The sequence below is a fragment of the Crocodylus porosus genome, unplaced genomic scaffold, assembly GCF_001723895.1.
Source record: "Crocodylus porosus isolate Cpor-Errol unplaced genomic scaffold, CroPor_comp1, whole genome shotgun sequence".
Taxonomy (NCBI): Eukaryota; Metazoa; Chordata; order Crocodylia; family Crocodylidae; genus Crocodylus; species Crocodylus porosus.
Genome location: NW_017728906.1, coordinates 81,215,200 through 81,237,680, shown reverse-complemented (window position 1 = coordinate 81,237,680; position 22,481 = coordinate 81,215,200). Strand labels below are relative to the sequence as shown.

General features: G+C 43.4%; 1 protein-coding gene across 1 annotated transcript in view; it reads right to left on the bottom strand.

Moving 5' to 3' along the window:
* Positions 1-22,481, bottom strand: part of OCA2 (OCA2 melanosomal transmembrane protein) — a 400,590-nt gene that overhangs the window by 209,036 nt on the left and 169,073 nt on the right. Inside the window, exon 15 of the mRNA XM_019529440.1 lies at positions 13,137-13,269. Within this exon, the coding sequence (XP_019384985.1) occupies positions 13,137-13,269 (133 nt within the window). The remainder of the gene's footprint in view (positions 1-13,136; positions 13,270-22,481) is intronic.

The window sequence follows — 22,481 nt, the reverse complement described above, 5'->3', positions numbered from 1 at the left end:
GCAGGGCCCCAGCAGGAAGCAGGGTGGAGCCATGTAAGGCTTGTCCAGGGAGCCAGCTCCCCACTGCTGCCCTTCCCCAGGGCCTCCACAGGCTAGCAGATGCAACCCAGCATGGCAGGTAACAGAGGAGCTGCATGGAGAACCTGCTCGCTGCTGCAAGCCCTGCGGTGCCCTAGCAACAGGCCTCCAGCATGCAGGGCTGCAGTGAGGGAAGCAGCATGGAGCTGTGCCCCTCAAAGCAGTGACATACACAGGGGGCGCATCACCAAGGCAGCAGTGAGGAGCTCACAGCAGTGAGGAGATCCCTGCACAGCCCCACTGTTCCCAGCCACACTGGGTCATGCCTACAGGGCTTCCAAGGCCCTGAGGGAAGGAATCAGGGTGGGAGCTTGAGTCCAAAGTCTGCACCTGCCTTGCGTACAGATCTGGGGGTTGCGGGTGCCTCCTAACCCATGGGAGCGTGTGTCGTGGTGGGCTCCCTGGGAGTGTGTGTCATGGCTCAAGCCTGTAGCAGGCAGCAAGCAGGAGTGAGGGCAGGGGGCTGCAGACCCAGGTCCATAGCCCTGGCAGCTGGGGGAGCAGGGGCTGTGGGTTGGGGGCAAGGGGCACCAGCAAGGTTATGAAGGCTGTGGGTGGAGTGAGAAGCATGAGCAGGGCCAGGGGGCTGTGGGTGGAGAGTGAGGGGCACCAGCAGGGCTGAGGAGGGGGAGGCTGTGGGGGACCTTTAATTTTAATCATGGATTTAGCAGGATTTACTAGAGAATCTGTGATTTTTTTTTAGTGGAGAATTTGGTATTTTTTAATCAGGGAAAACCAGGATCCCTGCTAATTATTAAATTCACTCAAGTGTAGCCCAGGTACACTCAAAGGGGTGTGCTCTGTCTTCCAGTGACAGTGGTGGGGGCCAGGCAGGGTGCTGATGGAGGGGCCAGCTACTAGAGCAGTTCTCTCTCCTCTCTACAGAGTCAGGCCAAGACCGACTGCTTAACTACATACAATTTATTACTATAATAAATACTTGAGATAAAACATGCAATATTTACAATAAAGCTTAGCATGTGTGTGGCAGGGCACTGTTTGTGCCTGCCACTTTAAGGTTCTGCAGCTGGCAGCTGCCAGGTGCCTGATGAGGGCAGCCATTTTGAAAATGGGGCTGCCCATATAAACAGGGCAGTTCTGCTGTTAGAGGTCAGGTAACAGCACCACATGACTGGGTGGCTACTGGTACCATCTGGAGGTAAGGAATGAGTTGTAGGGGATGGTCAGGAGGCTCCTGGTCCTGGGTATGACCTAAAACTGCACCCTGCTGGGAGTGGGTGGCCTGGTGGGGCTCCCAGTGGCATGGGAGCCCCCAGGAAATGCCAGGCCAGTTACCACCCCAGTGAAAGGTGGGTTGGGGTGCCTTAACCCCTAGCCCCCATGACTCAGTGGGTTGCCCCTTGTTTGGAGGGTGGACCTTCAGAGAGAGAGAAAGGGCCATAGACTCATACCTGTCTGGACTTCCCCTGACTGGTCCATGCTGTGGCCAGGACTGGAAGGGTTGAAGGGCCAGGGTCCCATTGTGAGGAATGCCCAAGAGCTGCATGCTTGGGGTTCTGGCTGACCTGGAGGTGGACAGGGCTAGTAAGCCAAAGGTCCTGGGGGGGAACCACACCCAAGAGAAGCAGTTCAGGGAGCTATGCTGCCTAGTATGAAGGTGGGTGAGGCTGCCTGAGAAGAATCCAGGCGGGATTCAAATAGAAGGATTCTGGGGGTCAGTGTGAGGGCCAGTGATAATGATAACATTGAGATGCCATCTGTGAGACTTGGGCTGTGGTGTAGGGGAGGAATGGAGCTGCAGATAGCGCCCCCTGGCATGGGGGTGGGAAATGGGCAGCCTCCTGCTTAATTACATCATTTAACTAATTAACAACAAGGCATGGTGGGCGAGAAGGTGGGTGGTTAGCCCAGAAACAGGTGGGCGGGCCACAGGGAAGTCAGCCCCGAGAAGGCCTCCTATTACAATATGACACTACATATAATATCCCGCAATCCACATAAACCATATAACTTACAGCATATATAATAACACATTAAACAAGACAGTAAGGTTTCATAGACACTTGGACTAGAAGGGACCCGGAGGATCTCTGAGTCCAGCCCCCTGCCCCAGGGGCAGGAAGTCAGCAGGGATCATAGGATCCCAGCAAGATAAGCATCCAAATGTGTCCTGAAGGTATTCAAAGTGGTATGATACAGTACATATGGGGAATCAACTTATATAACCCAAATAAGTTAATAATAATAATATTCCCTAGACTTCCCAAGTAACAATACAAATATACATATTACTACATTAAGAACATATGAACCATATAAACTCCCTTAAAGAATACCCATAGCTATATAGACCTTGACACAACAAGAATCACCCAAAATAGGGAATGAACTTAGTACCTGCCCAAGAGGTTTCCTTGGAGCCCCTCCACTTTAGGGCCCTGAAATGTGGACACGGTGGAGGCGACAGACTCTCCTGTCCCATGCCCGCCCCCCCTGCAGGGCCCATTTCCCCAACAACTTATGCTTCCTCTCTGAAGCAGCCAAGGCTCATCCCCTGGAGGACAATCCCACGAGGGTCTCTCTCCAGCGGCACCTTTGGCTTTCCTCTATGGCCTGGCACCCTGCACTGGGTAGCCCAGGGCTCTTGCACTCTCTCTCACAGGAGCCAAATCCTTACAGGCTCCATTTTCCCAGTCTCTCACCGGGGGTTTTCCTTTTCCCAGGCCTTGCTCTGGATACCAGGGCTCTTTTAGCTAAAGGTGGAACCTCACTGCAGGTCTCCAGTCACTCAGCCTAGGGCCGGGGCTAACTTGAACAGCCATGAGCTGTTCCCAGGTCTGTCCTCCCTGTGCTGAGCCATGCACCAAGTGAGGCCTGAGCAGCCACGAGCTGCTCCCAGGGCCAGCTCTCCATGTGCTGATTTGCACACTGACTGCCCAACCACTTGTTAGGTTTGCAGGCTCAAGCCACCTTGAGCAGCTCCTGGAGCCTGATCCCTGTGCACTGATTCATGCACCGCTGAAGCCCAAGCAATGCCCCTCCCTTCAGAAAAGGGTGGGTTATTGCTTCCCTTGTGTAGTCTCCGGATTGGTAGGCGGGGCTCCACCAATCAAACAGCAGACCCTCAAGCCTGGGACTCAACCCAAGCCCCAAAATGGTAAGCCTCCTACACAAGATATGCATATGTTGCAGCAATCAGGTTAAGATATAATGGTAAACCAATAAATTCAGCTATTTTTGTTAAATGTAACAGGCAAAGATGCATCAAAATTGGAATAATTTACAACTGAAAAAGTTGCCACTGAAAGTTCTTCCCAACAACTGGCTATAGAGTGCTTATAAAATGACTAATAAACGTTATCTGTTTTCTGAAGGCACTGTACTGTCAGAAGGTTTCAAGATGACTGCAAATGTCAGCGCCATTAGAGTAAAGTGTAAATTATACTCTACTTTGACTTTTTTCTTGTTAATATAACACTACTGTCTTGTTAATTCTTGTTAAAATAATACTACTATCATTTAAAAAGGCCAGGCCCTGGTGACTGGTCTAGGTATATCTCTGTGTATGCCCATTTTATAGTCATGGGGTTGTCAGCAACCTATGGCATGTAGGTCTGATCCAGCATGGGGGATTAGTCTCACAGCACTGTACTGTACCAACCCTCCACTCCCCAGCATTCCTCTGCACTGATGAGCCTGTTGCTCCTCAGTATCAGTGTCAAATGTGCATGCACACTGTGGGGTACATTGTCACAGGGTGTGGGGGCACAGCTCAGGGACACAAGTGCCCAGGTCCTGGGGTTCATGCAGGAGACACAAATGGCCAGAGGCAGGAGGTGGGGCTGGAGAGAGGGTCTGTGCTGGCTTGGTTCTGGGAGAGCTCAGGGGAAGGGCCCGCTGGGCATTCGACTGGAGCAGCTGAGTGCAGGCCAAGTGCTAGCTTGACTCCCTGCAAGGAGCAGGTTACAAGGAGACACAAAGGAGGCTGGGATGCCAGAGGACAGCAATCTAACTTGTGTACCAGATCCCCAATATGGGATCTGGTACACAAGTTCAGTTCACTGATCTAACCTAATCTATTAGATCTGAGTGTGCGTTGATCCAGGTCTATCTTAGATGGGGTTCTGCCATTTTTAGACCAGTCTGTATGTGCTGAACTTCTGTAGAGTTATGAGTTTAGATCAATTTCTGATTACTTAGACCAGTTTATGTGTAATGTCTGCACTTGGCACTGCTCTAGAGCAGTGGAACTCAACCTCTTAGATTGCCAAATTGGGTGCTTGCCACCCACCTGCACAATGGGCCATCACTCCCCTCTGGTAGGAAATGGGGATGCCAAAGTCAGAGGGAAGAGAGAGACAGGAGTGGAGAGGGACAGAGAAAGACAGACGAACAGGGAGGGCTGTGGAGAGGATCAGCAGCACTGCGCAGGACAGAGAAAGTGCCACCTGGGACCAAGCAATATGTTGCCTATCCCCCATATTGCAGGCCTGATACAATCACTTTGAGGGCCAAAACCAGCCCACAAGCCATAGGTTGAGCACCATTGCTCTGGAGTATGCTGGTAAGAAGCATAACCTAAACCCATTCCTACTCGGTATGTGCCAAAGCCAAATTAGGTACTAAAATAGCCCTGGGGGGGCCACCTCTAAATGCTGCTCTCAAGATCTTCAGAATCATAAAAAAGTAGGAAGGGAGCTCCAAGATGGTGGTGAACATTCCTCTAGAGTGGTTTAACTGATTCATTTCCAAGGTTTAAGGGTGGGGAACCAGAGTGGGTAGGTAGGGTCAAGGCCTATTGTTACAGCAGGAGGTCCAGAACAGGATAGGACCGAAAGCCCCCTACTATGCCTGCATGCCCACATTTGCCCACATGCTCCAAACCTTGAAGCTGACCAGTAAGGTTTCTGTGGGCTCATTCCAACAGATACTCAGTCCTACCAGAGACCAAGTGCTCCAGAGTAAGTGCTGGGGATCGAAGCACATCAACCTCACTGGTGAACTTCTGGTTTTGGACCACGGTGGCAGATGCAGGGCTGGATCCAGATGTGCAGGCACATGTGGTTTGTGGCACTGCAGCCTGCTTCCCCATCTCAAGGCACACTGTGTCCCAGCCAGCTGCTCCACAGCTGGCTGGGGCACAGTGTACCTCAGCATGGGGGCTCCAAATGTCTCAGCGTGGCAGTCTCTGCATTAGAGCCCCCACACTGAGGTACATGGAGATGGGGGGGTGGGGTGGAGCCAGCCCAGGACTACCTGCTCCCTCATCTCCATGTGCCACTTCCCAGCTGGCTGCGGCACAGGGTGCCTCAGCACAGAGGACAGCTAGCCCCTGTTGAGGCACCCTATGCCAGTCAGACCCCTGCCCCACAGTATGTCCTGCTGCAAACACATTGGCAGAGGCACGCACTGGGGTACAAAGTAGCAGCACAAATTTGTGTTGCTACTATCTGTGCAGCTGTAAAGACATGCCCCTGTTCATGTGAACTCAGCCTCATGGGTGAGGCCTGCTCAGCAACATCCTTCACAGGGTATACACAAGCCCTCAGTTGTGCACTCAAGAACAGATAGAACCTGAGAGCCCAGTGTTATGGGTGACACATAAAATAAACTTGAATGGAAAGGAGCAGTCATCTTTAGTTTTTCACCCCTCATCTAGTGTTTTACTTCATTATGCTTCCTATTTGGCAAAGGGATATTATAAAAATGTAATCTTCTACTCCATAACTACATAAAGATGTTGCTGTATATCTCTGTCAGTATAAGTAGCTAATGTGATTGTCGGTAACTATATAACTTACTGTAATAACAAAAATCAAAAGTATTAAATATACTTAATATTTCCCTTATTTAAAAATATCAGCTTATCATTTTATCATCTGGGAATGAGAAAACTGATCCACTATTTTCTCTCAGTCGGGAATACTCTGCCAATTTTAAAGTAGCCATACGAAAGCATTTAAGGATTATAAACAGAATGATGACAATTATCTCCATTTAATATACTGCAAAGTATATTTATAGTTATCCATTGTTATAATAAGACCGAATATGGAGATTCCAATTTTTCTCAGTGTATAAAGCATGAAAACATCATGAAAAAGGAATATGCACAAAGTCTTTAGGGACCAAAACATTATCCGGTACCTAAGAAACTTAAGGCCATGTATACAATGCAAGTACACCAGGCTTAGCAGCAGCATGGACAGCAACACCTCACATCCCAGCATGCTGCAATGTTTCACAGAGGTCCTCTCCTGAACCCATAGTGGAGCTCCACAGTTATAATAGGCATATTAAGTAGCAGGGCATAACTAATTAGCACTGTCATTCAGCAGTGCTAATTAGCCTGACTGCAGCTAATTTCATAGGACTTGGCTATGCTGCTTCTAGTTCAGGTTGTGGTCACATGGAGCAGTTCACTGGCGGGTGTGGGCAAGTTTGCAGTCTACATATGGCCTAAGGAGACTACAGTTGGCTAAAAGACTTAATGCAATACATGCCAGAGGGATAAGAACTCCTTATATCTCAAGACAATTGATATGCTAGTGCTTCTGGTATGAATAATTCACCTAGAAAATGTGTGCAGACGAAATGAGAGGCGTGTGCGCATGACACTTTAAAGTGGGCTAAATGCTTTTGCACTGCTTTAACGGTGTTGGTATTTGCATGCATCAGCAGCATATTGCGCATTAATTTCAGCCACTGAGAGCCAGTGTCTCCATGAAGCAGGTGCAGCTCTGGCTGCTAAGCAACCAATGCCAACCCCAGCCTTGCCTGATCTGACCAGCCCCCAGCCCCAAGGCAGGGGATCCAGAGACAAGAAGCATCTGCCTGGCAGAGGGTTTTCCCCAGCCCTCTCCTTCCTGGTAGAGTGGAAATTCAGGTAAGCACCCCACAAGGCCACGGACCAAGGACTCCTGTTGGGAGAAAGGGGTCAGAAGCGTGGGGAGCTGCATGCTTTGGGGCCCATCTAAGCTGGCCCTGCATGCTGCAGGAGTGCCAGAACTGTGCGCTGTGGGGCTGGGTTGGGCTGGCCCCGCACACTGCCATCATGTGCAGGCAGGGACTATGAGAAGAGGCTGAGGGAATTGGGTTTATTTAGTCTGCAGAAGAGAAGACTGAGGAGAGTAGAATAGCAGTCTTCAACTACTTGAAAGGGGGTGCCAAAGAGGATGGAGCTAGACTGTTCTCAGTGGTGGCAGGTGAGAGAACAAGGAGTAATCATCTCAAGTTGCAGTAAGGGAAGTTTAGGTTAGATATTAGGGGAAAAAATTATCATGAAGAGGGTGGCAAAGCACTGGAACAGGCAACCGAGAGAGGTGGTGGAATCTCCATCCTTGGAGTTATAAGGTCTGGCTTGACAAAACCCTGGCTGGAATGATCCAGTTAGGGTTGGTCCTGCTTTGAGCAACAGGTTGGCCTAGATCAGTGTTTCTCAACCCTTAGGTCATGACCCAAAAGAATATATGAAAGGGTTGCAAGCAAACTTTTAAAATAGAACAACAAACTTTAAAAATGGATTCTCCTTTATAGGAGAAAAATGTGGGAAACCATGGCTTTTCCTCTGCAGGTTGTTAGAGTTCCAGCCTACAAGTGGCACCCCGTGATGCTCCCACATGGACCACCCTGCCCCACACATCCACCCCCTGCCCCTGCCCCATACACTGTGGGGCTAGGGCCTGGGGGTGGAGGGCAGCAGATCGGGAGTGAGGGGCACTGGGTCGGGACCATCCACTGATGTTTACAAATGGCTTCTAGTACACAAAAGGTTGAGAACTGGACTAGATGACTTCCTGACGTCCCATCCCACTCTCATTTTCTATGATTCTATGATTCGCTCTGGGGTTAGATAAAAGAGGTCCAACCAGGGGGAAAAATTGAAAAAAGGCAGCTTATTGGGGAATACCCACTACTTGGGTTCAACAAGTTAAGTATGGTTTATTCCTCCCAAAGCAAAGCCTAGGATCAAAAAGAAATGACTAAACATTCAGAGATCCCAGGCACAGAAAAAAAAAGGGGCTGTTGAAGAAGTAACCTGAGCCTGCTCAGTGAAAATCAGCAAGAACTGAAAATCAATCAGCAGCAGAAAGAGACAAAAACCACAACAGCTTCTCTGCAAACCTAAAGCTGACAGTAACTGGATTGACTGAAATCTATGAAAAGCTGGCAAGGAAAGACAAAGAGTTAGGTGAAAGGAAAACCTTATAGACCTTTATTAGTTTTACCCATCACTCCACAAGCTTTGTACTTTTGAAAGAAAACTATTCCTATTCCTTCGTTGTTTGTAGAAACTTTGTAGAGTCACTTTTAATTCCTTCCTAATTATAGAGCCCCAAAATGAAATGGCAAAGGTACTAAACTGAGATGGGTCCTGTCACTTTAGCAAGGAGGGATGCAAATCTAGAAATGTAATCTTAAGAACGCTTGAACTGCAGGGCTTCATCCAGATGGAGTTGCAGGAAAGTAGACCTGCAGCTTAATGGGTACACTTGAGAGGGACTAAAAGAGATGCACATTGCCATTTTCAGCAATGACAAGAACATTAAAGTCCTGTTTCTATTTTGCAAAAACCTTTTTTATTTTTGCATCGTCTCTACTACAAGATTAGGAAGTCTCATTGGTATACTATGTTACTGAAAGAACACAATTTTTTTTCTGACAGGCAGGTTTTAGAGCTCTCACCAGGTGTCACATTTTAAAGTGGCTTAAAATACACAATGCTGAAAATAAAACATAAAAAAAAAAGAATTTACGTGCTCTTAAAAATAATCTATGTTTAACACGCCACTCAAAGGTGACTACTCAAAAGTGGTCCAAAACAACAAAAGATATTTAATGTACATGACAGACCGTGACAATCTGGGAAACAGCATAGCAGTGCAATTTCATACAACTTTAAAGACTTCTCTGATTGCTAATCAGAGGGCAAAATGGCAACTAAATAGTTGATTAAAACAGCTGCTTCAAACAATCCATTTCAAGTTATCACAGGCTTCTAGCAATTAGAGATGGAAATAACCAATTAAGACATCTTGAATGTATTCTGTTACTTCTACACAGCCAAATTACTACAGCTACCTTTTAATGAAATCTGCCTTTATCTCCTTCTCTTCCCATTTCACAGAAAATGTCAATAGAAATAGGGCTTCAACATTTGATTTAATTGAGCAGCTACTGATTAGCTTCTCTGTGACAGTAGCTGCTGATTGTGACAAAGGTGCATGATATGGTAATTATAAGACTACTGTAGATGAATGTACCAAGCTGATAGCAACATTGATTATAAGGAAGCTAATCTGAGGCAAAATATGCTAGTTTCTTGAAAGTTCACAGCACTCCATTGGCTAAACATTCCCAAAACTGCTGTTTTAGTTAATCCACAATGTAACTATATATAATTAATTTCTTTAAGATACTGAAACCACAATGGAAAAGTTAAAACCTCAAAAATAAAATTTCTATTTAGGAAAGTATATCACAAAGCCATTACACAATATCAGTGTCAAATAAAATTAAGGTTATCAGGGTGAATTTTCTGTATGTTTTCATACTTATTTGGGAACTCTGTGCAAAATACCACTTTAAATAAAATTTTACTAAATTAAGAACTCTAGTTATTCACTAAAAAGTCTAGGCAGCTATTGCTTTAATTAGAAAACAAGAAGATTATTAAAGAACTGGTTTCCTTTAAAATAAGAAATTGGGCAATTATGAAAAAAATACTAGATACTGAAGATTGTAATAATTTACTTCCAGTAGGCAAAGAAAGGTAATAATTGTTATAATTATGCATACTTACTATTAATATTAACATTAAGGACTTTTTCAAGAAAGAGATAATTACTTACCTCATTTTCTCTGAATATATCCTAGGAGATTCTCATCCTCAAGCCTTCTGCAAGACAGGCAGGAACTTCCCACAAGTAGAGCCTTGGCCCTCAAGAGCAGCAGGAATAGAAGTATAAACACAACTCCCACCTATATGAACTGTGGATTATAACTGTCTACTCAGGACTAGTTGGGAATTGGGAATTTATCATTCATCTGAGTGACTCCAGCATGTGGCAATAATCATTCAATGCCTTCCCAAGTAGTGTGTGATCAAGCAGTCATTCTCCAGTTGTGAAATAGATGTCACATTTCATGGAAACATACAGCACTAGTATCTGCCCAAAAGAGAAAACACTATCCATTTTAAGCTCATGCTTGTGATACTGCTGCTCTTGAGAATCAAAACTCTATGTGTGAAAAGACTGCCCCGTGCCACACAGTGTATTTAGGGTGACCAGAACACATCCAAAGTGAAAGACTTCATCTGCTCTGACAGACACATCCTGAAGTTCTGACAAGCTCCAGGAAGTGTTTGGCTGACTAAAAGTCCCAGAACACTTTAAAAACCCTTAGTGTTTCCTAAAAAAGAGGGGCATGAAGCCTTTGGCTTTGACTACTATAGAAGAGTATCTCGTACTGAAAGGGCACTGTTCCACCTTTGAAACAAAGTGCCAGTGCAAAAGCTAGCTTTCTAAATGGTGGAATTTCTTCCTTCCTTGCCTTGTGAAAGAAGCCTATGGGACAGTGTACAAGTCCAAGTGAAAAGGACTGATACAGACCAGGTAAGAGTTGGCAGTGGCAGCAGTAGGCCCTTGATATGACAATGACAGTTTTCTAGTAGACAGGGAAGTCATTGTTGAATCCAGAGATGACTGAAGAGACAAATCTGAGATCTGCCTGTTTGGCTACAGACATGGCATACAATTCCAGAAGGAAAGATTGGTGAATTCAGGTCACAGCTCTTTCCCTGGTGGTATCATTCCAAAGCTTTCAGGTATATCCAACATGTTGCTCAGGTTTCACACCCATACAAAAGGGTAGAGATTACAACAACCTAGTAGACAAGAAGTTTGATTTTGGTCATGGTGTTATGATCATAGAAGATATGATTCTGGAGATATCCAAAGGCAGCACTAGCAGATTTTATTCACAGTTGAATATCATTACCTGTGTTTACTTTTTGGGAAAAGGTGACTACCCAGGTCAGGGGAATGCTTAACATTCTCCGAGGACTGCTGCCTAATTGTAATATGTAGGGGAGAAGCTGCTTGGTTTGGGGTAGGTTGATGAAATATCTTGGTTTTTGTGAAGTTGACAGTGCATCTAAACATTTCATTTGCTTCACAAAAGCAGTCAAGGGAGACTTGGAGATCTTCAAATGAGTGAACACACACAGCACAATCATCACTGTACTGAAGATCAGTAATGGAGGTGTTGGTTATCTTGGATATGGAATGTAACTGGTTGATATTAAAGAGATTTCTGTCCATGTGATACTGCATGCTGACTCCAGATGAAAGTCTATTAATGCAGTGAGATGCAAAATAGCTGTGATATAGCTGGAAAAAAACTGTTGGTGCAATCATGCATCTTTGCCTAACTCCAGTTCTTGCCTTAGCATTTCTAATGGTGAAGGGTTCTGTTTTCAAGCCATTGTTTAGGATGGTTGCTGTCAGGTGATCATAAAGAAGTCTGGTGGTGGTAACAACATTTTGACAGACACACAAATCTCATCAGTGTCTTCCATAGAGCCTCTCTGTTGATTGAATCAAAGGCCTCAGTCTGGTCACGAAGGCCTTATAAAGATTTCTCTGTTATACATGGCACTTCTCTTGCAGCTGTCTAGCAACAAAGATCATGTCTATAGTACCTCTGAATGGTCTGAAACCACAGTGGGATTCAGGCAGGATCTCCCTGGCGATGGGTGGATTCTACTGAGGTAGGATTAACCACCAAGGAAAAGTCATTTTCATATCAGTCACATGAAAAGCATCCAAGCCAGGACAGATCTCCCATATCCTCATTAAACTCAGGTTTTAAGCAGTCTTACCTTTTCCTACACTTTTACTAAGATGCCCAAGTTTGCAACCAGACTGTCAAAATTGATCCTAGCACTGACATATATGGTTCAGGAAGAAACTAAAGGCAGAATAGATGAGGTTAGCTAAAGTAGGTTGGAATTGAAAGAGCTAAAGAACCAGAACAACAAGTCATAGAGCCATAGAGAGTTTTTACACGTGCTCTGGGCTGGGAGGGAGGATTAATTAGAGGGGCTCCCAGAGCCCCTTGATTTAAAGCACCAGGAGTGTCTCGTGTATCAGGGTCCCAGCACTTCAAAATGGTGGCAGAGGTGCTTTATCTAAGCTCTTCAAACAAGTTTTAGTTAAAATGCCCCTACTACCCTTTGAAGCGCAGGCATGCTGATACAAAAGAAGTGGAGGCTGGCAGGAGTGTAGTCATTACCATGCTCCAGCAGACTCGATTAATCTACATTACAGCATGTCAAAGCACATCAGAGTAATTACAGCACATTAGCGCAGCCTCCCATAGTTCCTGCAGGAAACTCCTTTACAGTTGCAGACAAAAACAAATTGATGACTGGTAGCTTCCACCTGTGGGTTAGACAGGCAAGGAAATGCAGCTACCAATATGATGGCAATAAATGAACCTTGTGTCTGAACCCACTTGTATCTACCTTTAAAGGGGTAGAAACTTTAGATTTTGGGCAGTTTAGGGAGTTTGCAGAATACAAGACCAGGAGTCAATATCCTGTGCAAGTGCTATCTGGGTTAGCTTTGCATATCTTGGAATTTTTCCCCTCCTACAGCCATAATGACCCAAAAATAAATATACGTTCATCTTTCACAAAAGCATTTACTAAATAGTCTATATTCCAATAACGCTTCTTAGCACTATGAAAAAGATTCCATTTCTCTTAAATTGTACAAACAGTGCTACATTTATTTAATATTGCCTTATTATTTAAGTTGCCTTATTATTCATAGTTTGCTTCATGCAGTCAGTAAGTAATAATTCTCACCATTTAACTAAAATATATACAGCTAAGAAAATCATGACTTGAAAAAAATAAAAATGAATAATCTAAATCAAATTATTGGTAAAACACTAACTTTTAGGAACAGAAGGAGGCTGTGAACCATTCATTTCTAGAGCAACAACATTAACGTAGATGACATTAATCTGATGGTTACTATGTATACAGCTCAATGGCTATAAAAAAATTATTCCATGCCCAAACTCACCAACAATCTCACTTGGCTCCTTGTTGTAAAGTTTTTTGTTCCAATAAAGAAGTCTGAGAAAAGGAAAGGAGACCAGAAGAACAAGACAAATTCCAACAAACATATGTCCAGTAAATGCTGCAAAATCCAATCCCTAGGAAAGAAAAGATACAATTTTAAATTACAGATCAGTTATTTTCCTATATTAACAGCAAGGGGGGAAAAATTGACTATATGTGCTTAACTATTCAGTGATTGATACATATGTACCCCCCAAAATTTGGCAATTTTCAGCTATAGCAGTTTTTGTGTCTCCCCAGTTTCAAGTAAATTAAACTATCAAGATAAACATGAACCCAAAAATATTCAATTACTCTTTTTTTTCACTTTTTAATATAAATAGTAACCCATCAGAAAACCTGGCTTCAACTGACAGCTTGGCTTCTTGCCTGCAACCGGTAACAACATAAGTATTTTTTGCATCCTAAACCAGGATTCTACAATACATTCTATTCCAACAATATTATTTTATTACAACAGAAACATCATATAGCAACTGTCAGGATGCGGACATGGGGCCTGGTGTCTTGAGGGCATCCACTTGCCTTGCTCGTACCAGGGTGGGCATCAGTCAACAGAATCGGGTCAGGTTCCTGCCCCATTATCTCATTTGCCACGTCGTCTCTGATTATTTTTAATTAAGCCAGGAGGGTGATGGTTTCCCCGACCCAAAGCCAGCTGACACTTGTTCGGGTGGACAGTGCAACCAGGCAAAAATAAAGGAAACGAAAAAAATAAAGGGAAAAAACCCTTCAAGCCCCAACAGCATCTCCTCTGTCTCCTTCTTTGTTCACTTTCTGGGTCCCTTGATTGCAACTTCAGTGACTGAGTGGGTTTTTTTCACTTCTCCGTTAATTGCTGTCCCACTGGCTTAATTGCCCATCAGCCACAGCCAATTAATGTGGAGCCAGGGTTTCTCTCTCCGAGCCCCTCTGAGCTCTGAAGACCCAATGGGTCTGTTGCCCTGTTCCCAGGGACTTCAGTCCTGGGCAGCAGGTGGGTGATTCCCCTCCGTCACCCCTGCTCTCTCTCCTCTATGTCTCCTCTCCCTCTTGCCATTGCCTGCCACCAGAAAAAGCTCCTGGCTCATAATTGCACCAATTCAGTGCTCCCGGCAAGCTGACAAAGCTCCGTGGGGGCAGGTTGGGAGATCACTCCAGAGCACAGCCTGGCTGCAATGACTAAACAGATCTTCTCAGTCGGGGCTCTTTATACTTACTATCTGATAAAGACCTTGAATTAAAGAATGAAGTGGAACAGTGCCTTCATCAACACATGCACTTTACTGCAAGTTGACTAACTAGCTCCACAGTAAAGCATCGTTATCTATACATGCACTGCTATTAGAGCACAGTAGATTAATTAACTCCATTGTAGGATAGTACAGTTGGGGACAGTACTATCCTACAGTGGAGTAATTTACTCCACTGAAACACACATGTGGATGGTGATGGCCTGGCTGGGGCATGAGGGTGCTAAAGTACAATGGCTTCCTGTCACCTAGCCCCACACTTTTGCACCCATGGTCCCCAGCCAGTCCCAACGCTGGCGCCCAGATCCAGGGCTGACCCTCCAGGACCCTGCCAGCCAGGGGTGCCCTGCCCTGGCTCAAACTGCTGTGGTCCCAGACACACATGCAGATGCTGTGCTTGGGAGCAGCTGACTCTGGCATGAACTGTGCCGGAGTTTATCACATCACTTTAATAGCACATGTAGAACCACTCAGTGTAAACAAATCCATATATACTGGGATGCATTAGCCAATGCATCACGAGCAGGGCTAAGAAAGTAATACTTCCTCTCTACTCAGCATTAGTGAGACCCCAGCTGGAGTACTGTGTCATATTCTGGGTGCTGCACTTCAAAAAAGATGTGGAGAATCTTGAAAGAGTCCAGAAAAGGGCCACAAGAATGATTATGGTCCTGAAGGACAAACCATATGAGGAAAGACTAAGGGATCTGGGACTGTTCAGACTGGGGTAGAGAAGACTGACAGGGGCTTGGTGGCCATCTATAAGTATGTAAGTGGTGAATATCAGGAGTTGGAAGAAAACTGTTCACTAGGGTGCCCTAAGGGAGAACAAGGAACAAAGGCCATAAATTGTTAGAGGATGGTTTCAGGTTGGACGTAAGGAAGAACTTCTTTATGGTAAGGGTGACGAGAATCTGGAACAGACTTCCCAAGAAGGTGGTGCAGTCCGCAGCCTTGGAAGTTTTCAAGAGGAGACTGGATAGACATCTTACTGGGGTTACTTGATCTCAGCATTAGTCCTGCCCAGAGCAAGGGAGTTGGACTCAGTGATCTACAAGTGGAGATTGGCACACATGGAGGACAATTGAAGACCCTCTGGGTTAGAATATGAGGGGAACATGGAAGGGGAAAGAATGCTAGGAGTCTACTACAGACCTCCAAATCAGGAACAAGAACTGCACGATAAATTTGCTAGGGAACTGACTAAGGCTTCATGCTCTCAGTGCATGGTTGTCATGGGAGACTTCAACTACTTCCTCACATGCACAGATTAGCCCTACCTGTCTCAAGAAGTTTATGGGCCAACAAGAGGTAAGGCACTTCTGAACCTGGTACTGGCCCAAGGGGGTGATCTAGTCAGCAACCTAAGAATTGAAGGAAAGCTGGGTGCCTATCTTGCTGGGATTCTTTGATCCTAGCTGACTTCCTGCCCCTTGGGCAGGGGCCTGGACCTGATGATCTTACGAGGTCCCTTCCAGCCCTACTGTCTATGAATCAGTTAATCTTTTGAAGTCCCTTTCAGCCCTTAATTGATATGGTTCTATGATATGGTGGAAAAGTTCATGTTCAACATTTAGGGTAGGGTTTTATAAAGTGCTTTGTATTAGTCTAATTTTGTTTCCATTGACGTCAATGGGTAAACTGTAAATATCCTGTGACTTCAGTGAGAGGAAAGCTGAGACATTGCAGTTTGGTTTTGAAAATTTCAGTCATGTATTTTAAATGGTCATTGCTATTTTTCCTCTTAATTTTTTGCCACTTTTTCTTTATATAATGTTATTTTATTTAAATTAAAAGTCTTGCTGGCAAAGGCTGCCAAAAGTAGACACTGGAAATATTTTGATAGCAACCACAATGTCAGGTTTGGAAGGAAGAACCATGTTGTGATAAAAAACGCTGTACAAAAATTTGGGGATTATGTTTACATAGCAGACGGCAGCACTGTGCAGAGACTGGATCAAACTAGGTCTAGAAACAAAAGTAGCATAGTCTTGTTAGCATAGCAATGCCCAAGGCAGGGAGCACAGACTAATAAACTATACAGTGGGAGCGCCTACATGAGACGTTTACTGCAGAGCTGCCTAATTAGGGTCCTAATTAGAGCCAGGGTCCTATGCCTTTAGGAAAAAGGAGTTGCCAGCATGGAGGCTGTCCTTTTATCAAGAGATGAGACGCTTCTGTGGAGAGTGAGACAAGGCAGACAACTGGCCAACCAAAATGGCCCTCACACATTTAAGCCCCTGCCAGAAGCCAGACAGAGGGAGGGAAGAAAGGCAGAAGTCCGGGTAGTGGAGCAAGAGGCTCTTGAGACATACAGTGACACGGGGGGTTCTAGTGTTCCTCAGAAACCTCAGCAGCTCAGATGCTATGAACCTGTGAGAAGTAATAGCATCCCAGCCCCTCCTGTAACATCTGCATACTCCAGGTGAGCGGACAGCTGTTAAAGTGGTAGTATTTCTTTTTCTGTTTTGTTTCCTTTACTGCATTGTACTCTGGGAAGGGAAAGTTTAACAGCCTATGTGTTTGTTGGATTAGGCCGGTGAGCTGGGATGGCTGTAGAGAAGTGTGCAGAGGCCATAGTAGGATGCCAGTGGTGCTCAATAAGGATTAGGGTCCTGCCAGAACAGCGCATAAGCTGGAGATGACTGGAGGCCAAGAGAACCAGGGGCCATAGCTCACAAGTCAAAAGTAGGGTTGAAGACCCTGAATCAAAGAAGACTGGAGCTCATAAACCAGGCCTAGTTATAATGGGCCTAAGGTTGAGAGAACGTAGCCAGAAAAGCAGGGTGGAAGCCAGGGAAGGCTGACTCCCTTTCCATAAAGTGACAACAATGTCAGTACAAAGAAAGGCAGTACCCAGACGGAATCTCCTGATAGGAACTTTCTATAAAATCACCCAGGCATAAAGCTGCTGAACTGGAGCAGGGCCCCAACCACAGGTGGAGCTGCAGAAGGAAGATTACCAGTGGCAGTAGATGGGTGAGGGGCAGAGGCAGCAGGGGGCAGTGAAAGTGGGGAGCAAAGGTGTAACAGAGTAGAGGCTGCAACTCCAGCTCTGGGCTCAGAATCAGAGCCTGCTTGAACTCTCCTTGCTTCTACTGTTATCTAAGATGAGGGGGCTTTTTCCTCCTGTTGAATTGGGGTGGGGGAAACCTTATCTTGGATTCAAATAAATACAGTACATAAACTTAATATGAAAGTAGGTGTATTTACCTAAATGCTTATAATACAGGCCTGTTCCTGTAAAGACATGGACAGAAAGAGAAGACAAAAAAAATGCCGTCATAGGAATCCTGCAGATCACCTTCAAAATAGAACTGACCAAAGTTCTGAAATTACACAAAAATTATCCAGGTGGCATGAAACAGATCAAGAAACATGTAAGAGCAACATCTGTTTCTATATAGTTTCAGAACTGGGAGGTCTGATGAATTCCTGAATGATAGGAGTTAGCCAAGAATCTGAAAGTGATTCACATACGTGATATCTGTAGCTACAGAAGGTACAGCAAGAAGCCTAAATCAAAGTGGAAAAAATCCTTATCCCCAAGATAAAAAATGACTAAGATACAGTTGCATGAGGAACAGATGACCCATACAGATTGTCAGAATAGTCAAGAACTATTAGAATCAGGAAAATAGTTTTGATATGTAATAGGCTCTAAAAGTGTAATACACTTGAGTCTTTCCATAAAGTGACAGCAATATATCCATGTCAGTGCAAAGAAAGACAGCATCCAGATGGAATCTCCTGATAGCAGCTTTCTGTAAAATTACCCAGACATAAAGATGCTGAGGTGGCTTACTAATTTGGAAAAGAAAAGAACAGGTACCTGAAAAGTCACAGGAAACACCTAAGTATCTGATAATCAGATACATTCATACATTATAAAAACTTGACAAAATATAAGAAAATGGTACATGGGTACAATGTACTACAAACAGATTTACAAAGTTTTTTGCCTCTCTTGGTTTTCAATGTCTGCACTGTTCAATTATAAAACTGAACAAAAATTGAACAAGAATTCCCAGATGAAAAATACAAATAAGAAATGTTTATATGAAACTCACAAAACTATTTTTCTATATGAAAAAGAAAAGCATAATAAACAGGAAAACAAAATAAAATACTGACGTTGATAGGGAGCCCTCAGGGTTTGATTGATAGCTGAAAGAAATTGAACTGAGATAGGGCTGAGCATGCTAATGCTTATTTTGAAGAGATAAAACCAGCTTTTATCCTTGAGATTCAACATCAGGGCATAAGACCTGATATACACATGCCTGAAAAGTGAAGATGTGTGGACAACATCTCTAAGGAAAAGTTGCCTGATCCTTTCTGGTGTCCCATCCCAGTATTTCCTCAAGCTGAACAGCATCTCAGAAATTAAGCTGAGTTTCATGATCTGGTTCAGCTCCAAAATGCCTTATCTTTGGACTCTTTTTAGATGAAAAAAAAAGCCAACCTCCTGAAATTTAGGCAGTCTTTCAGTCAGCATAGTGGATACAGAAAACCTACTTACTTTTACAATGGAGCTTGATCTGTCTATGAAAAGTATTGTACAACAGGTGCCTGCAACAGCAGGAGACTGCACTTCACTTGGTAATCTAAGAAGTCCTTTCCCAGTCCTACGTTCCTAACTTCCTCACCCACTCTTCCTCATATCAGACTAAATTACACAGTGAAAAAGGAGTCTTAGTGAGTTAGAACATCTTACTCCTTGCAATTCTCTGGAGGCTGGTAATTGTCTAGTATCATCCCTATCCTACTTAATCCTAGAAAGGCATCTTCCTGTGGTGGCACACAACTCACCATCTGCCGCACTAGGTAGTGTGCACTGCTTTCTTCTTAGCTCACAGTCCACAGCTTTATATTTCCTTGACACTTCAGGAGATACTCTTCAGGACTGGGTAGGCAACTTTTATAATAGGTATAATCAGAAAAATAGGCAAAAGAGGCGGCCAGCAGTTGACTAGCGTTCTGTGCAGAGCTTGCAGAAGAGATCACTGTCATAATTAGGGCACAGAAAGCAGGGGGCTGGAAAGAAACATCCACAGCTGCAGAACCGTGACGGAAGTTGCCACTGACCCAGTGTGTGGCAGCTGCCCCAGGCATGCTGGCCTCACTGTTACTCCTCCAGAAGAGACTTTTGTGATATCCCTGAAGAGAAAAAGAAGAAAGTGTTCCACAGACACGGGTTGTTGCCTGCAGTATCTTTGTAAGGGGTAATACCTTCCTATGCTGAAGCAAGTAAAAAATGGGATCATGGTCATATGAAGCCACAGTCTTCTTTTTGATCCTTCTACTACTTCACAAGAGCAGACTGCACCACAAGTACATTTAGGAAGAGTCTGTCCCATACAAATAGACACAGATGCATCCCACTGAGGGTAAGCCCCAGGTCCCAACTGCTCCACATTCTTCTCTACCATTCCTGCCTGTGAAGGGGAGGTAGTCTTCCTACAGATGTATGCATCCTCTCCCATATTGCTGTTAGACATACATGTCTTGCACGCCTTTACTACCACTCATAGAATGCCACATAGTCTAAGCCATGGTTTTACCTTTTAGAAATTGGATTATTCAGATTAAACTGAATAATCTAACTGGACATACAAATCAATGCCAAACGACTATCTAACCTTTTTATTCCTTCAGAAAACAATATAAAATGGCCTGGGTGTCTTTTATATACTGCAAAAAAATACATTAATTTCTGTAATGATTTTTTCTTGAATAGCCTGAAATAGATTTGGCTCACACAACAGACTACAAATAATTTTCCTTTGGGAGGTTTCAGTCTGTCAGATAAATGCTATGTGGTGCCAAAAATGCCTGTTACTTGAAGCAATGCTGATTCTGTAAAACTTCTCCTACTTCCCAGATGACAAAGAAAATCTTATGGGGTTTTTTTAGGAGATCATACCCTATAAATTCTATTGTCTGCATGTCTCTAGAAAGATTTTTGTTTATGTATTTAAATAAAATTTCAAACATTGCTCTTTCATACCAGAGAAGGTGCTATTTTCCTAAAATAATGGATCTTCCTGTTCTCTGACAAGTTTTCTTCTTAAGGTTTTTAGAAGTTTGAAATTTACTTCCTTACAAATAAATTTGAGGACAAGTCTGCAGTTTTAGGGCCAAGAGAGAATATTACATATAGGCACACAAATCCTAGAATTAAATCTTGATCTAGGGCCAAAATAGCACTGCTGGTCCAAAGAATTTTTTAAGGTCATATATATCTTGAATCACCAAGGCTAGAAATAAATGCATTGACAGATTCATGGCAATGTTATCTTTTTTGCATACTCAAGGAGTACCAATACCTTACTTTTAATCCTAATGATCTTTCTTTTATATTTCAAGAACATCAAAACAAAGAAGAACAAAGGAAATATTTCTGTTACCATACCCAAACAGGAAAATAGGTCATGTTTAAAAATGTGCTACTCAGCACCTTTTGACGCTTTTTAAACCCCAACATGGAAATGGTTTAACACTTTTGAAATCTGTTATAACTGGTTTTCAGTCAATCCAGTTTTTGTCTGGCTTTTTTTAAAGTTGTTAAACATACATATAATAGTACATACATGTTTAAAACCATGTTAAAATAAGTTATCTGACAGTCTCATAACTATTTACGTATAGCTTAGTTTGTAGTATTTATTTTTAGTGATGCCAATTCACATGACATTGGACTGCACATACCATCTTGCCCTCTTCTCCTTTCTTCCCTATATCTGATACTTTCATCCTGGCATGATTCAGAGTGTCATTTCCTGAAAAAGTTGTGTTCAAAAATGCTGACTGCTATATGAAAGCTCGCAAACACTTCTTTCATGTGGTGTTAAAAACTAATATCTGCCCTGCAATAAGAGATTTAACTTCAGCTTATATATCTGTATGTGTAGTAATAGCAATCATAATTTAGAGATGGCTCATAACAGGAGACTAAGCGAGTTGGGAATTGGTCCCTTAGGTAGTAGTGCAAGTAAGTTAGGGAGAGAGAAAAAGTGTCTAGCAAAGTTGCCTGCAGTCCAACAATAAAGTTTATTGCTTACTTCTTCTCATTCATTGTACAACTATTTACTGAACCTGGTGATCACTACATACTGGAGTTAGCTTTAAACACTACCAGGTAGTGATAGCACTGTCTATGAGTCTCATCATAGATTGCAAAACCCACCCAAAATGCTGCATAAATGCTCAGGCAGGTGACATTACTCGAATGCTTGGCAAAAAAAAATAGCTACTTGTTCTGTTTTTGAGATGGATACATGATTTTGTGCCTAAGATGATGGGAGTTTTCTGAGATCACAAGCTATCAACTGTTCCTAGCTGCAGGTGAAAGAATAATGACCCAGTAAATTTAAGTGAAAAAATGTCTTATTTAGAAAATAATGAATTCCCCCATATTTTGCCACTTAACCATGCTGAACCATTGTAACTTCTGCTATGTGCAGACACAAACAGTTTAAGGTCAGAGTCAGCAGCATGGTGTTCCCATCAACTTGAATTTTTCTGAGGGCAAACTACTGAAAAGGTAGAAATAAAAGAAAGAGCTGAAGTCTTATAAAGCAATTGGATGTTTTACACACCTATCAACCAATAACTCAGCAAAATCCTATAAATTAAGTGACACTGTTACTTTATGGTCCACTATTTTATAATCTGCCAAGACTTAAAATGCTTTTATAGACTAATTTAAACTATTATCTGCAGTGCTTCAGTCATAAGCAACACAGGTTAACAAGTAATTGTTATCCATAGATTGCAAATGCTACTGTTTGTCATAATCTATACCCAATTAATCTTGAATCACAATGAATAATAGCTTTTAAATCCAAAAGATGAACAATTTGTGATAACTATACTCCTATGCAGTCTTATAAAAGTAGCCATCGCTATGAAAAGGTCTCTGGTTTCCAGTGCTACAGTGACAGAGAACAAGACAAACTGACTAGGCAAAAATGAAAGTTTGTTTAAACATCAAAATGTCTTACTTACAAGAACTGCACATTTATTCATTTCATATTCTTTTTGTTTGCAAA